The following is a 16,933-nucleotide window of genomic DNA, read 5'->3' on the forward strand; positions in this document are numbered from 1 at the left end:
TTCAAGAATACATCACAATGCATCACTCAATAATGTAAAATTCACAATATCTAGTTCCAATACAAGATCACCATGAAAAGACACAGAAAAATATGAATCCTGTGCAAGAGAATAATCAATCAATAGACTAGTCCCAGAAATTACCTTAAAGCAACTATTATAAATCTTACAAATGTGCTCAAGGATGTAATGGAAAACAGGAACACAATGAGGCTAGGAATGGAAGAGGCTTTTTTTTTTTTTAACTTAAGTCATTTTTAAAACAATTAAAAAACAATTGATAGCATATGCAGAAGATTAGACACTATGGAAAGTCAGAGAGACTGAAGACATAACAATATAAGAAAGGAAGGAGAAATCAGGAAAAAAACCCTGAAAAACAGTGACTGAATGTTTCCCAAATTTGATGAAAACTATAAACTTACAGATTCAGGAAGTTCAGTGAAGCCCAAACATTTAGAAACATTAAAGAAAGTTATGTCATTAAGTCAAATGACTGAGAGGTACTCATCAAAATCATAGAAAGTAGAAGGGTGGTTCCCAAGAGGGTGGGGAGGGAATGTGGAGGAAATGGCATCTTGTAGGAAGTGCCAAGGGGAGATTTGGTTCTGCAAGATGAGAAGACTTAGAGAGCTAGATACTGGTGGAAGTTGCACATTATGAACTGAATTCCACTGAACTGTCTACTTAGAAATGGTGAAGATATTGCTTACAATCAAAATAATAATCACTTGAAATTTTTTTAATCTCAAAAATATAGAAATGATTAATATGGTTAATTGTTATAATATGTGTATTTTAACACATTAAAAACATTGGAAAACATCAAATTTCTGAATAAAAGTGATAAGCAAAAGTTTAAAAGTAGAGAAAGACATTACTGACAGAGGAGAAGAATTACAGTAGACTTCTCATAAAAATTATGGAAGTCAGAAAACAATGGATTAATATATTTTAAAGTGCTAGGGGGTGTTGATAGGAGGAAAAAAACCCCTATGAATCTGATGTCCAGTGAAAATAACTCTTAAAAAATGAAAGAAGGACTGGGGATATAGCTCAGTTGGTAGAGTGCTTGCAAGAAAGTCCCTGGGTTCAATCCCCAGCACGAAAAGAAAAAAAAAAGAGAGAGAGAGAGAGAAAGAAAGAAAATAATGACCATTTCAAACAAATAAAAACCTAGAAAATGTATTATCAATAGACCTGCCTTGCAGAAAATACTAAAAGAAATTCTGTAAGTAGAAGCAGTATGGAACCAGATGGAATCTTAGATTTACAGAATTAAAAAACACTCGAAATGGTAAACATCCAATACATTTTTTCTTATTTTAATCTCTTTAAAAGATAATTGAGTGTGTTTACATTAAAAAATGTGAGATTCATAATATATGTAAAACTACTTTTATGTTTATGTACCATCAATAAACATTTGGAAATTGAAGTTTTTTAAAATTCCATTTTCATGACAAAAATATGATTTACCTCTAGGACTCATTTTAAGAAAATATGTGCAATATCTGTATACCAGTTATAAAATATTGCTGAGAATTTTTAAAAGACCAGAATGTGAGCAAGGCACAGTGGCACACACCTGTAATCCCAGTGACTCAGGGGGCTGAGGCAGGAGGATCACAGGTTCAAGGCCAGCCTGGTCAATTTAGGGAGACCCTGTCTCAAAATAAAAAATAAAAAGGGCTGGGGATGTAGCTCAGTGGTAAAGCACCCCTGGGTTCCACCTCAGTACCAAAAAATTTTTTAAAAAAATAAGAAGAAGGGGGAGGAGGAGGAGGGGGAGGAGACCTAAAGCCTGGGTTTGATCCCCAGCACTGTTGGTGAGGACTTAGAGCAATGGGAACAAATCATGATACATGCAGCAATCTGGAAGATTTCCAAAGATGTCTTTCTAAGTGAAAAAAGACAGACACAAGATACATAATAACCAAAAGCATCGTAGCAATATTGTGACAGATGACAGGCGGGAGGGTACTGGCTGCGAAAGGACTTGGAACTTGTTTGGGATGAAGGTAAATTTAATGTCCTAATCATGGTGACATCACTGGGGATCGAACCCAAGGGCACTCTGCCCCTGAGCTGCAGGCCCAGCCCTTTTTATCTTGAGACACGGTCAACACTGATGAATTTTTTTGTATGTTAGTTATATCCCAGGAAAGCTAAATTTATAAAATGAAAATAAAATCCAGAGCGTTAAGTAGCTCTGTCAGCAACATCAGCAGCCAGCTCTTGCAGATCTCCTACTGCAGGCCTCACAAAGTGCAGAGGACCTGGGGGGTCACAGAACTTGGTGAAACTCAGCCTCTGCCCCACAAGACTTCCCAGTCTAGCCTGTAGATAGAACAGAACCCCCTTGTGATAATCACAGTGTGAAATGATCCCTACAAATGTTGCATTTTGCAGTTTCAGGTGCTTAGAAGAATAGGTAGCAGAGGTTTTCCTCAAATAAATGGAATGCATCACAGAACTTTGCTAACATGGACAACTCTGCACAGAAAGATGAACGCCCTGGCAAACCCTCCAGACATGCCAGCAAGATACACAAAGGTCTATTCAATTTTAATAACCCATCTGTACAGGAAGAGGAGGGTTTTTGACAGTTCACGAGAGCACATTGGGTGGGAATATAGTAAATCCTGGGTAGTGTCCGCCAGGCTGTCCTAAAGGCATATGGGATTGATGGCCTTAGGTTCTGCTGCCCTTACTGTTTCTTGACTGGCAAGAAACTATGAGAAGGAAGGAGGGGGTAAGAAGGATGTCTCCTAGACAAAAAAAAAAAAAAAAAAGCAGACTATATATTCCCATGTATTTGGTAAGAATCACAGTCCTCAAATTCTAGCTGTGTAAGAGATCTTGCCTTCTTTGTTTCCTAAAATGAAATTTAAGTTCTAACTTTCAGCTCCCATTCATTTACTTTTGATTTCTGGGTTTATAGTTAAAGTTTGTTTCTTACAGGCAGCGGAGAGTTGGGTCTCTCTTTCTTACTCAGTCTGACCATCTCTGTCTTTTAATTGGTATTTTAGACGGTTTATATTTAATGTGATTTATCCCTGTGTTAATTCTGTCATTTTAGAATTTGCTTTTTGTCTGTCCTGTTTATTCTTTATTTTTTGTCTTTTGTGTTGTTTGTGTGCTTCTACTTCATCTCTTTTGTTAAGATATTAGGAATAAGTCTTTGCAGTATTTCCCTCATGGTTGCTTTAGAGCAAAATTTGGCAATATGTGGCCTTTGGGTCAAATCTGAACCACTGCCTGTTTTTATAAATAAGATTTTGTTGAAGCACACCCATTCCTATTTATGTATTCTCTATGACTGCTTTTACTGTATAGTGGCAGAGTTGGATAGTTGCAACAGGGACGATGCAGTATGCAAAGCCTAAAATAATTACTCTCTGGCCCTTGATAGAAAAAGTTCAGACTTTATAGAACTCATCTTTAACTTATCATGACCAACTGTGGTTTTGTAACACTTCACATGGAGAAGAAGCTTAAAGCAATATATTTTAATGTTTCCCTTCCTGGCCTTTGTATTTTTATCATCAAATATTATATATATAATAAACTCCACACTATTTTGTTACTATTATTTTGCTTTAAATATTCAATTATTTTAAACTGATTCATGTTTTCTATTTATATTTAAAAAGATCAATTGATACTCATAAGTATCATTTTACATATACCCAAATATTTACTGTTTCCAGACTCTTCATTCCTTTTTGTAGCTCTGGATTCTCCACTGGTATCATTTTTCTTCTGCCTGAAGGACCACCTTTAGCACCTCTGTAGATCCAGTTTGCTGGTGATTCATTCTTTCGGTTTTTGTGTACTTTGGAATTTTTTGCCGGGTACAGGCTCACACATTTCCCTTCTCAGAGATTTCATCCTCCTTTGGCCAATTTTCGGTGTCTTGATTGTTTCATGTATTTTATCCACTAAATTTTTTTTTTTTCTTTCTGATTCGGAAGGCACATCCCGTCCCATTTAGGCTGGAGACAGAGGTTCAGCCAGAGCGTTTCTCAGGTCCTGTTTCACCATACTGTCATCGAGAGGGCCGCTAAGTCTGCCACCTCCTAGCCAGAGCCTGGACCCCCGTCACGGGGAAGCCTTTCCTTCTCCCGGGAGAACAGCCTCCTCTAAGGCCCTTGTCTTCACGGCCTCCTCTATAAACCCTTAGTTTGCAAACTTAGGCTTTTAGAAACAAGTCTTGCAGCTACTCTGCTATTTGACTTGCTGGAGCGCTTCCTTAAGGCAAAAGGTGCGCAGCCATCACCTACAGAGATGAGGAGCAGAGGCGAAGCGAGGAAACCAACAGCTCTGCCGGGCCCTGCTGCCTCTCCACACTGTCTACCTAAACAGACGCTCAGCTTCTACGTGCTCCAGCCTCAGCCCAGGCAAATGAGGCGAGAGTGTCCCTCTCTCCATTATTTTATCATTGATTTATTGAGTGCTTACTATGAGCCTGGCTCCTGAGGGCAGCACAGGACAGCGGTTAAGAGCCTGTGGTCATGGGACAAATTATGTTCAAACCGCAGCTGTTCTAGTTTCGGCCGTGTGATTTGGATGAGTAACTTAACCCCTCTAACCTCAGTTTCCTCATCTGTAAAGCTGGTTCCTACTAGTACCCCTGAGAGGCTTCTGTTGGCCTTGGGCTGTCCTCTCTGGAAAGGAATTTGGCTTTTTCAAAAATCCAAAGACTGCCAGGTGCCGTGGCTCATGCTGGTAATCACAGTAACTTGGGAGGCTGAGGTGAGAGGATCGCAAATTCGAGGCCAACCTCAGCATCTTAGCGAGGCCCTAAGCAACTTAGTGAGACACTCTCAAAATAAAAAATAGAAAGGATCGAGGATGTGACTGACTCCTGGTAAAGCGACCCTGGGTTCAGTCACTGGGGGGAAAATCAGAGACCAGGAAAACGGCCTTTGGGATGGCGCTCAGGCAAACACACACCTGCTGCTGCCAACCCACCGCTCTCCTTTCTCTTGGCCACCTTGTTCCACGCCACAGGCATTTCCTCCCTGAGGTCGAGGAGCCTGAGGCCGAGATGCTTTGGCTTCCTGCTGTGAGCAGCCCAGGGGCAGGATGGACCCCACTGAAACTTTTCTTGAGTATCAGGAGCAGAGTCGGGAGGTGCTCTCGGGCGGGTGTGGGAAGGTCTCTTTCTCACACGGTGAGGCTTCCTAACTATTCCCACCCTGGTCTGAGAGCAGAGGGGGAGACTGGCTGGCTGGGGCCTTCGTTGTGTTAGGGGTGGGACTGGAGGGAGGGCGGGAGGGAGGTCCTGGCAGGGAGCCTCTGGGACCTGACCTCAGTCTGCCCAGAGCAGAGGGCGGGGCGAGGCTCCAAAGCTGCAGCCAAAAGGCGGGTTGGAGTTGGTGATCAACCTGCTCAGCAGACGGTGCTGCTGTGGAGTCCCAGCAGAGGCCGACAGCGACCCGGACCGCGCGGGGCGGGGCAGTGCGTCTGAACATCTCCGCAGCAGAGCCCAGACGTCTGCAGTGTAACCTCGATTTTCTAGCAAGATCCCTTTCTGCTTTTGATCCCCATGTCTGCTCAAAGCAGAGACCTGCCCCTGCCTTGCCCAGAGTCCTGTAGAGGAGAGCAAGCTCCACGCGGGTTCCTCTGCCCTCTCGGGTCTCTAGGTGTCTGACCCTGGTCCCTGGAGGACTGGGAGCAATGGCTCTTCCCCCTGCCCTTCTCCTCTTCCAGGTGGTCATCCTTCCTGTCACGACCTTCCTTTTCCCTGAGACTATCTGTTTTAATGTGCTTATGTGACCACATCTCGTTAGTGTGAGACTGGAGAGGGGGATTCCCCAATAAATTACCAAAAGGGAAAGAAAAACAAGTGGGGAATTCTTTTTTGAAAATTCAGTTTCATGTTTATCTCTTGTCAAGTGACAAGTTTCACTGGGTGCGGTGGTGCACACCTGTAATCCCAGTGGCTCAGGAGGCTAAGGTAGGAGGATCGTGAGTTTGAGGCCAGCCTCAGCAACTTAGTGAGGCCCTAAGCAACTTAGTGAGACCCTGTCTCAAAGTAAAAATAAAAAGGGTTGGGAATGCGGCTCAGTGGTTAAGTGCCCCTGGGTATAATCCACAGTACAAAAATAAATAAAAGGCAAGTTTCTCTTCTATTCCAATTAAAATAAAACTTTAGTACACACCTCTGTGTTTTCTGCATTTGTCAATTCATTTTTTGGTGCTGATTTTTATTTTGTTTTTGTTGTTTAGGTTTTACTGCTGCATATCCAACACAACCCTCCATTCCTTTTAAATTGCAAACTACATTAGCTCCCGAACAAGAAAAAAAAGGATTTAATAGTCAAGCCAAGAGATTTTATCATAAGAAGGTAATGACATTGGGTGACGGGTGGGTTATTTTTGTCTGGATTTTAACCTGAAGGCCGACGGTTGTGTCTCTCTGTGACCAGCAGAGAGCAGTGTCGTCTGAGGAGTCCCTGCCCGCTCTGCGTCTGCACACTGGGGGACTGTAAGAACGGCTTGGGAGCGTGTACAGCCCTTTCTAGACCCATGGTGTCAAAAATATTGAAGTGAACCACAAATATTTAAAAAGTGTATTTGGAAATCATAAAAATATAAAATTATCCCAAACCCATGTATATCTAGTAAAAAAAAGTTCCATTCCAATTCTTAGAACATGGGAGGAAATCACATGATTTTCTTCAAATAACATGAGGGCAGAGTGTAATAAATCTAGAATTAAGCTTCCTTAAACCATGGCTTATTACTGCATTCCCTGCATCTGCCCCCTCTTCCCCTCATTTCCGTGTCTCCTTTTCTCTCTGGGAAGTTTAGCAGCTCCTGACTGGCCCTTAGTTTGGGGTTTCTGGGGTCTGGCCTTCTCCCCTCTCACCAGCAGGGGGCGGAAGCAACGTGGGAGATTCCTAGTCTGTTTTATTCCTTCCTTGATTAAACCAAGACCTGGAAAAGAACATTCCTTGGAAGTGATCACTCAGTTACCCTTTAAACACGGTGGTCATCCTGCTTCCTTGTCCAGTGGCAGAGGGGGCCAGGAGACCGAGGATCTGAGCACAGGCAAGGTGTGAAGTTGAGAGGCCCCAATATCCTCAACCTGGTTCCTCCTCGGTGAGTGAAAGGGAAGAACCAGAGAAGATTTCCAGTTCCTCTCACCTGTGATATTTTAGGATTTTAAGAAGCAAACAATAAGGAATATTTTGTACACACACACATACACATATGTACTTTCTAAAATTACTTGTAGATTTCCCCAAAGAGGATAAATATCTGCTCAGGCATTTTCTCTCCTTTCTGTTTCTCTGGATCTTAACTGTCAGTCCCTCCTGTTTTCTGTCTGGTTTCCCAGGCGTCAATCTGACATAATACCTCTGCAGGGTATTTGCAGCCCAGCTTCCAATAAAAATAATAGCCACCATTTACTGATCCCTGCCATGTATCAAATCCCTTTCAGGTTGTACCTCTCCTCCCCAGAACAATGCTAACAGGGAGGGTTTATTATCTTAATTTAACAGAAGAGGAAACTGAGTCTTAGGAGGTGGAGTGACCCACCCACGGTCACACACGAAGGGTTTGGCACAGAAGAGGCTCTCAATGAATATTTGCTGACTCGATGTTGAAAGAATTAGACCTCAGCCCAGGCTCAACTCCCTCCAAAGCCTCTCACTCTTTCCACACCGCACCACGCCTGCCTTTGTGGCCTGCGAGGCCGTAAATTTGGCTGATGAAAGTCAGCATGTTTCTAGAAAGGCCTTGGCCAAACAGACTGAGCTCAGTTGAGGGCAAGATGAGGGACCAAGGGCCGAGGCTCCATCCGGGCGATTGGTCCTGGAGACTCAGGTCCAAAGACAGAGGCCTGACTTGGATAATGCCATTTAAAACACTCGCATTTCCAAAACGTTTCCTACTGAAGGAGCCAGGGTGGCAGCCAGCCAAAGCTTTAGGCAGCATCAAACACAGAGGCAGCAGGCTCAGACGTTTGATCCCCTTTTCAAATGTGGCAGTGTTCTTTGGCTAAGGTGAAACCTCTCATCTAAGTATGTGAAATCGACATTAAAAGCGTGAGTTTTATGGAGAGGGCCCGGAGCAGGCCGCCTGTGTTCCATTCTGTCGCTAGCCAGCCACGTCTTTTCTGGGCTCCAGTTTCCTCATCGGCAACATGAAATTCAGGTTGTATAAATTTTGAGATCCTTGCAAGTTATAAACACAGAAAATCATATTCCGTGTTTATCATCCTCATTTTTCCTGAGGGAAATGAGCATTGAGAAGCTAAGGAGGTTTTTCAACATCACCCAATAATTTAGTGAGGCAATCCAAATTAAAAGCAGATCTGAAACCTCCGGTGCCTTCACCGCCCTCCTTAAAACAGGAACCATGCACAGCCCGCGCCCGATCTCGTCCATGGCCTGCGTCCTCACCTCACGCCTGGGCCCACCGTGCGTATCTGGAGCCCAGAGAATCGCGGCCTCTGGAAGGTGCACTCACCTCCCCAGGCTAACTGCCCGAGGCCACGGGCCTCCTTGCCCTATCACAGTCCCCAGGAGATGGCCGCTAGGGGCGGGAGTCCCTTGCAGGGCTCCGTGTCTGCCCTGGCCATTTGGTCTGCTAGGAATGGAGTCTGCTTTGCTGGCATTTTGTCCGGTATTTGCAGATGTGCTGGCCTCGGCACTCACGCAGAGCAGGGTCTGTGTCACAGCCCAGGACCCTGCTGGACATTTTCTCCCGCCCCCCCTTCTCATTCCCATTTCACCATAGATTGAGGTCACCATTTCCCAAGCTGTGTGACCCTAAGGTCATGCCAAAGCCCATGGATGAGCCAGGGAAAGGGGAACTACTACTGCTGCTCAAAGTTGAAACTGCTGTCTCCTCTGTCCCTCCCTGGGTTGCTCGTGGGGACCAGGAGCACAGTTAGAAAGTCACCGCCCTCCCGGCACCTTGCCTCTGCAGGTTCACAGGTGGTGAGGGGCCTGCGGCCCAGCGAGGGCGTGTGCCCTGGCGACGTGCCAGCTCTCTTTCCTGTTGGCCTGTACGCTCTGCACTTCTTGGACCACAGTCAAACTCAGCGGAAGCTCTCCCCCCGCCTTGGGTGAAGTCAACAGGGTGGATGGACATGTTGTCCTGAGACCCTGAAACGAAGCCATTTGTGAAAAGAAGCGGTTCCCTGAGGAACTCTGAATTCGCCCGCAATGTTACCAGTAGACTAGCCACAGGCCAGAGCTGTTCCGCCTCAGGCCCGGCCTCCTGCTACACACCCAGCCCTGGCAAACTCTCGTCCTGAGGAGCACCAGCTAACCACTTCCAAAATAGCCCAAAGCCAGGTGGCGCATCTTTGCAGATCTAGTGTGGTCTTTAGCCAGTGTTTCTGCAGAGCCTGTATTTTCCAAGCCAGAAATTGGTTTGGCAAACCAGTGATTTGATAAACACCAGAGTACTAATTGGACAGAATTTTAAGATCAGGGTCAGAAGATCCAGGCTGTGTGGAGATGTAACTGATTCTGGGCTCTGGAATATAAAGCCCTGCCTTGACCCCGCTTCCTCCCTCTCCCTCCTCCTCCTCACCTCTCCGCCTAGCCTGAGCTCAGGTGACTGTGGGTTGTTGTCCACTCTTGGCACATGCAGCAGCTGCCCACCCAGGACCTGACTGCTTCAAATGAGCTCTCAGAGTCCTTTCAACCCAGTGTTGCCCGATGTATGTTGGGTGGAAGATGGGAGCACACTGTCCCAACTTAACTTACCACTGTCACAACATAGTACTCGCCTGAACGGTGACCCCGCAGGGAAAAGGTCTGGATTTTTATCATCCACCCAAAGAGCCACCCCTCCTAGGAGCTGTGGGAGAAAACCTGGATCCTCCACCGCTGGCTATCATTCGAGGGTCACCCCCGCTCCCCTCTGCAAGAACAAGCCCCCATAGGCAGCCTTTGCCAATCCCTGTGGTCTAAATGCTCCTCCACTGGCCAGCTGCAGCTGCTGCTGCCTGGAGGCCTCTTCATGGACATTAAGAGCAAGGGCAGCCCTCTTTCCTCCAGGCTGAGAGGTGACCGTCCTCTTCCTGCTTGCTCTGGGCTCACGCCAGTTTGCAGTGTGGCAGAGTTAAAGTATGAGTGAGCTCCAGTAGGGTCAGATTTAGCAGATAAAAATACAGGTCCTCAGTTAAGTTAGAATGTCAGATAACTATTTTATTAGTATAAGTATGTCCCAAATGGCACATGGATATACTTATACTAAAATAGCTATGGGTTGTTTATCTGGAATTCTAACTGAGCGGGTCAGGGAGGGTTAGGGCGTCCATTCACATTTGTGTTTCATCTAGCAACTCTTTCTCCCCAGGCACACGTGAGCGCTCGGAAAACTGTCGTGAAGAGATATGTGGGGTTTGAGCGGGGGTGGCAGACTGGGACTTAGGGGTGTGTTTCTTCTGTCCCTCGTTTAAACCTGGCAGAGCCACATACTCCCTGCTGCAGCTTTCCCTGGATTCAGGGACTCTGGGGGCTCAGTAGCATCTCAAGGCCCAACACCTTAGATTTAGAGAAACCGAGGCCCAAACAGGTGGCTTGACAAGATCGTGTGGCTGGTAGCAGCAACATTTCCTCTGTGCCAAATGCTCTGACTCTTGCCCCATGGCAGGTGGGCAGGGCAGGTGATTCCTGCTTTATAGATGCCGACCGTCCCCAATGGACAGATGGGAGCCGACTGCCAGGGACAGGAGGCACAGCGAACCCCGGGCACTCGGGCCCAGGCTGAGCTGCGGAGAGCCCTGGTGGCATGGGGGCAGGTGTGAGGGGCTACGGGGATGGGAAGAGACCTGTTGGGGAGCGTCTGCAGGTGAGCTCGCTCAGCGAGCCCCCCGGGTGCCGGGCCCTGTTCTGGTCCTTACATGCTCTTGCTCATCTGAACCCCGTTTTAAAGAGGAGAAGATGGGGCCAAAGAGAGAAGACCCCAGGTCACATAACTAGTAAGCGTCAGAGCCAGAATTTGAGCCGCACAGCCTCAGTGCATTCTCAGTTAAGTTAGAACTGAACTCAACCACGGAACCGGACTAATTCTCAGATGAGCCTGTGTAGGACAGGCAGGCCCCTGGTTATGAGTCAGGGATTCTGGTCTCGGTGCTGGTTCAGGGCTCTGTGGCCCTGGCCCTCATAGTCAGTCAGACTGGAAAGTCCTGGAAGGCCCCTTTCTGCCCCAAGGAAGGCAGTAGGGACATGGCAAGATCCGCAGTCTGGTTGTCTGGGTTCAAACCTGGGCCTCGGCTGTGAGCCTCGGGGCCCCAGAACGTGGCTGCCAAGGGCTGGGTGAGGCGTAAAGCAGATGATGCCGCAGGCCGCACGCTGAGGGCAGGTACGGCCACCTAGGGCAGTGGGACTCTGGGCAAGTTCACCTCCTCGTGCCTTGGTTTCTTTATGAAGTGGGTTGGCAGCTTCTTCCTCACCGGAGGTGCTGAAATGAGACAAGCTTTGAGCAGCCCTAGCACCCAGTAGGTGCCTGGTAAACGCTCACCCTGGCGAGGCCTCCCTGTCCTTTGATGGCCTGGCCATCCTCTGTGGATGATGTGTTCTTCCCCCTGGTGACTAGCCTGGGACGTGGCCACCTAGCTGCAGTGGCTCTGCCTCTGTCCCTCTCAGCTCGCCTGCAGCATCTAGCACCTGGCCCGTGAGCTCCCCTCCTTTGGTCTGAGCTAGAAGTGGTCAGGCCCAGTCTGTTTCCTTTGCTTTCTACATAGAAACGCGCCCTGGTGTCTCAAAAGGCCCAGGAGGAAGCTGAGTCAGGTGGGGCGTGGTGGACGTGAGGTCTGTCCCCGTCCCCTTACCCAGTCCATACACAGGACTCGCACACCAACTGTATCTGGTGGCCCTTTGTATCCTCATTTCTCTAATGACACAAAGGAACCCCAACAGCCTTCTTTAGGAGGACAGTACAGCGTGGTCCTTGGGAGTCCTGCCCCACCACTCGGTGACTGAAAGGGACGCCGGGCAAGTTGGGAAACAGTGCAGCTGGATGGCCGCCCCCCCGAAGGGACACTGCTGCCTGTCCTGTAGGGTGACAGTGAAGCTTGGTGGCAACAGGCTCCTAGCTGGTGGAAAAGCGCTTGGTCCCTCTGCGTGCTAATGTGGCTGCCTTCTCTTGGCTTGCAGGATGACCTTCCGGGTCCCGGGTTCTACAACGTCATCCACAAGTCCCCCGTGTTCAACAGCGTCTCGCTGTCCAAGAAGGGAACCTGCACCTTTCCCTCCATGGTGAGTGCCCGTCCCTGGGTCGGTCACGTCCTTCCGCAGCGTGCCATCAGCGCGGGCCCAGGTTCCTTCTCTCCAAAGGCCTTGGTTCTAATTATGAGAGGAAAAGCCTCCTCCAGTGGCACACAGGTAAACTGGACCCAGTGTCACACGTCATCGCACGTCGCCAGGGTGGGAAGGGAAGCTAGAGGAAGATCCAGAACCCGATCATCCAAACCAATACTGTCATCATCGAGTGAGCCGTGCCAGTGTCTTCCTGAGATGCCTAGGCATGCCAGGAAAATGTTACTCCTAACCTATTTTGTCCTCAAATTGATTTTGACACACTTGCTTATTCTAATCTGGTTGATCCAATTATCGAGAAATCTGACGGAACCAAAAAGAAAGCAGGTTGCGGGTCTGAAGAGGGATCCCTGCTTCTTCCTCCTCTTTTTGTAGGATGTGGGATTTTTATCTTTCTAAGAGTTTTAAAAAGTTTTAGTTGTAGATGGACAAAATATCTTTATTTTTTAAATTTATTTTTAAAGTGGTGCTGAGAATCGAACCCAGTGCCTCACACACGCCAGGCAAGCGCTCTACCACTGGGCCACAAACCCGGCCCCAGGATTTCTCTCTTTGTTGAGTCTCTAGACAATCAAATAGAAAATCAAATATGAAGAAATACCAATGATCCGGGCCAGATCTGGGTGAAGACGTTTGTTTCCTATTTTTCTTTCCTTGTTTGGCTGGGGTTGGCGCCCAGGATGTCAATCAGGGTAGCAAGCGCTCTACCAAACCACATTCCAGCTTATGAATATTTTTAAGAAAAGGACTATCAGCCTTAAAAAATATTTATAAATTGTCAAGAAAAATAGACACAGTGAAAGAGGCAGATTAGGGCAAGTCCAGCCGAGGAAGAAGAGAGAACTCATCTCTTGTGGGGGTGCTGATTCCTGACATTGGGACTGATTGTTTAACCATACAAGGGGCCGTTTCAGTCACACTGAACGCAGCCGCCGCTGCAAGTCCAGCTTGGCAGAGGTGAATCCTTCAGGAGTAAACAAACCAGCTTGGAGTTGACTCCCTGTTACCAAAGAGGCCGAGGACGCACGTGTCCCTAGCGAGTCCCCACACATCAGGCCTCTACCTATTTTTCTGTCCCCACCTCAGGAAAGAGGCTCAAAAGCCATCTCGCAACGCCCTGGCACAGAGGAGACCTGAGCCCTGATCCTGACTCAGCCGTGGAGCGCGGTGTGACCTCAAGCACGTCACCTCGGTGTCCCGGTTGGGAGGCTCCCCGAAGGCGCTGGGCAGAGTGCATGAGTGAGGTGCTCCCTGAAGCTGCAGAGCGTCACCACGGCTCCGCCTGAGTCACAGGCAGTACTTCCGGCAACACCTAGGCTTTCTCTCCCAGAGCTGCTCACCAAGAGGGCTCTGCCCCTCCCCCCTGGGTGCCAGGATGGACACTGGAGAGCAGCGTCCTGCTGGGACTTACCTGCCACGACCTTCCAAATGGAGAAGGGCCCCAAGGGAAGGTCTGAGATTACAGAAGCGAACCAGGCCTGTGGGGCTTGACAGAACTCAGAACCAAGCCCAGAGAGGGCTGGTGCTGAGTTGTCCTCCTTTGATGGCGGAGGGACTGTGTATTTATGTTTCCAAACACTTGAGTTCCTGGATCTTTGGGCAGGGTCCCCACGTGTGGATGCCGTCTGTCGAGTGTCCCTGCACTGTCCCTCGTTCCTGTGTGAGCTGGAAGAGAGCGCCATCTCTCCACCCCTCCCGCAGTGACCCTCACACTGAGCATCTCTCCGCTTCCAGATCCCAAGACTCTGAGGGAGTCAAAGTCGCCCTCATCAGAGAGAGACGGCATGGCCCGCGGAGTGCGCCTGGGTGAGGCTGACCCCAAACCTCTGTGAATTCAGAAACTTCCTGGTCACCGTGGGAACAACTGCACCCAGCCTTTAGCGAAGCCCTGTCATCTCTCTGTGTCCACGGGACGTAAAGTGCCCCATTAATCCATTCGAAATCTCCGCTCCAGAACTTTTCACTGGACTGACCAGGAGGTCTGGCGCAGGTGGCCTTGTATTGCATGCGGGCAGGAGTGACGCTGGAGGGGTCAGTGTGTGCTGGAGAGAGGTTCAGAGATCCAGCGTGTGGCCAGATGGGAGCCCACAGGCCTGGCAGGTGAACCAGGCGTGCAGAGTGCGGGTGAGGGAGTTCCTCCCAGCTACGCTCCGAAGCTAATCCCATTACAATGCCTTTGAAACCTCACCTCTCCTGGGAATTCTTTAGAACAAATTTTTTTTTCCAAAATGCAAAACTAATGTCTTTTTAGCCAAAAAAGGTTCTCTGATGGAGTAAGTTTGCAGTTAGTCAGGGACCATGCCTCTCAGCCCGCTCCCTTTAGCATGGGTATCTGACCTTCGTGGCACGGCGTGGGCAGAGCACCTGGCCAAGAGCGTGGGTCCACCTGCTCAGCCAGCCCAGGTTCAACTTCCTCATCCATAAAGTGGGGACGCGCCTAATACCACTCAGGATTCTCATGAAGATCAAACGCAAGGAAAAGTCCTCGGTAAACAATTGGCCAAAATACAAAGGAGGAGCGAGGCTGTGGCGCGCGGACTTCCCTGAACTTCAGCAGGAGGAGGCAGAGCTGGCCTGGAACCAGACCGGGACCTCGCTGAGGACACCCCCACCTCTGGAGGTCCCTCCACCAGGCCTGAGCACCGTCCCCTCTGCGCACGGGGTGGGCTGGGGCTGCGATGGGCGCCGACGCCCTCCTCAGCTCCCCCCACCGCTGGGCTTGTGCATTTGTTGACCCCTGTCAACGCGGGGGGGGAACCCAGGGCCGTGTTCTCAAGCTTTTAGCCGTAAAATCATGGGAAATGTTTTATCAGACTCCAATACCAGCCGTGCTGTGCTGGGTAAAGCGATGCTATCGCTGAGTTTCCGTGGCTTTTGTCCCTGTTCATTTGACAAACATTGGTTCTGTTTGTTTTTCAACTGAAAATAGTTTATGGTGGCACCGTGGAAGGAATGGGATTGGTTCTGTTGAAACAGCAGAAATATGAAAGGGTTTTATGAAAGCGGTAATTGGGAGGGGGCGGGAGGCCCGGGTGGAGGCTAGCCTCCTGTCCCTTTAGACACGCCAAGCAGATCCTCGCTCAGACCTAAGGAACAGGAGGCAGGATCTACTCGGAGGGAAAGCCTCAGCTGGGGAAGAACGTCGAAAACTTCCCATCATATAAATTACCCAACAGCCTATGAGTCAACCTTAACAGGATTGGGTGGAAATGCATTTATGGCAAAATTATTTTTGCCAAGTCCCAAACAGAAGATGAATAATTTGAGTTAATTCACAGACCCGAAACGGGCCTGGACTTGCATTTTCCCAGAGCAGATTCTCAAAGCCCGAGGTCAATTGATCTTGTCACCTCTGCGGTCTCTTTTTAGAAGGTGCTTTCAGACCTGTGCTTTAGGGTCTTTATGTGACCATGCTGATTCCTTTGCCTTCTTCCTCACAGAGCGCCCGGCTGGGCACCGTCATTTCTAAATATCCCGCAGCAAACGCGTACACGATCCCGTCAGATTTTATTTCGAAGAAAGACTTCAGTAATTCCTGCTCCAGCATGTTCCAGTCGCCAAGCTTCATGAAAGTTCTCAAATCCGAAACCCCCGCACCAAACCATTACAACGTAAGAACGTTGCACGCGGCTGCTGGACGCAGGTGGGGGGACGGCATTTTGTGCAGTTGGTCACTCAGTCAGCATCTGCTGAAGACTCCACGGGTCCTGAGCAGCCGAGAGGCCAGCATGGGGCCGCAGGAGGACCCCTGTCCTGGGAGACACCCTGCGATCACTCTTGCCATCTGCGTCTGGGGCGGTTTCCTCCCCTGGGGCAGCGGGAACCTTCCTCAGCGCGCGCTCTGCAGACCCATGCGTTCCCTTTTTGGGTTCTTCCAGGGAATGTCAACCCCTATCTCTCCATTTTAGAAGGCTGGTTTTTTAACAGTCATGCTCTGCCAACCGTGATCACCTTGTGAATGCTGAGGCAGAATGGGACAGTGGGCACGTCGCCCACAGGAAGGTTGGGTTCACGTCATGGCCCTGCCCATCTCTAACCGCGGGGCTCTGGGCAGGTCCCTGAACTTTTCAGGACTTAGTTGAGTGATCTACAAAATGGGTGTATGCGTCCACCTCATAGTGTTCACACGAATGTTAAGTGAGATGGGCTGGCGGGGTGCCCTGCACAGCACCTGCACCCCAGGCTGCGCGATGGGGTGGAATTCATTAGACTTGCCCTGCAGGGTTATGACCAGGAGCCAGAGGCAACAAATGTGAGAGCCCTTTGCCATGTGTGATCTGTGAACAGCAAGAAGATATTAATGTTATTGTGCCATGTATCATACTGTGCTGGTCTAAGATTAGTTCATTTTCAATTTTTTTCTTTTGTAATATTTATAAGTCACGTGCATTTTTCTGATCGCAAAGAGCCTGCCCATCTTCTGTGACCGATCCAATCAATTATAATGTGCTCAAAGCAATACAGGTGCCTGCCAGGCCAGCACTGTCCAACAGAAATCCAACAGGGGCCAGCTAGGCCATCTAACATTTTCTAGTGGCCACATTGAAATAGTGAGAAGGAACAGGTGAAAATAACTTTCATCATATATTTTATTTAATACAGCAGGTCCAAAATATTATTGTTTCAATTTCTAATCA

The 16,933-nt window shown here is 48.5% G+C and overlaps 1 protein-coding gene across 13 annotated transcripts in view; it reads left to right on the forward strand.

Moving 5' to 3' along the window:
- Positions 1-16,933, forward strand: part of Stpg1 (sperm tail PG-rich repeat containing 1) — a 39,266-nt gene that overhangs the window by 4,595 nt on the left and 17,738 nt on the right. For 8 of the 13 annotated variants that reach the window (XR_007104972.1, XM_047524802.1, XM_047524819.1 and 5 more), the window contains 4 exons: positions 2,413-2,556; positions 6,238-6,356; positions 12,135-12,236; positions 15,737-15,907. Coding sequence is in view for 12 of the 13 variants with exons in the window: in XM_047524802.1 (XP_047380758.1) it covers positions 2,487-2,556; positions 6,238-6,356; positions 12,135-12,236; positions 15,737-15,907 (462 nt within the window). In the remaining variant the exon portion in view is untranslated. Of the gene's footprint in view, positions 1-2,412; positions 2,557-6,237; positions 6,357-12,134; positions 12,237-15,736; positions 15,940-16,933 lie in introns of all 13 variants that reach the window. The other 5 variants (XM_047524854.1, XM_047524871.1, XM_047524861.1 and 2 more) reach the window with 2 other exon arrangements.

The sequence above is a fragment of the Sciurus carolinensis genome, chromosome 1, assembly GCF_902686445.1.
Source record: "Sciurus carolinensis chromosome 1, mSciCar1.2, whole genome shotgun sequence".
In the NCBI taxonomy this organism is placed as follows: domain Eukaryota; kingdom Metazoa; phylum Chordata; class Mammalia; order Rodentia; family Sciuridae; genus Sciurus; species Sciurus carolinensis.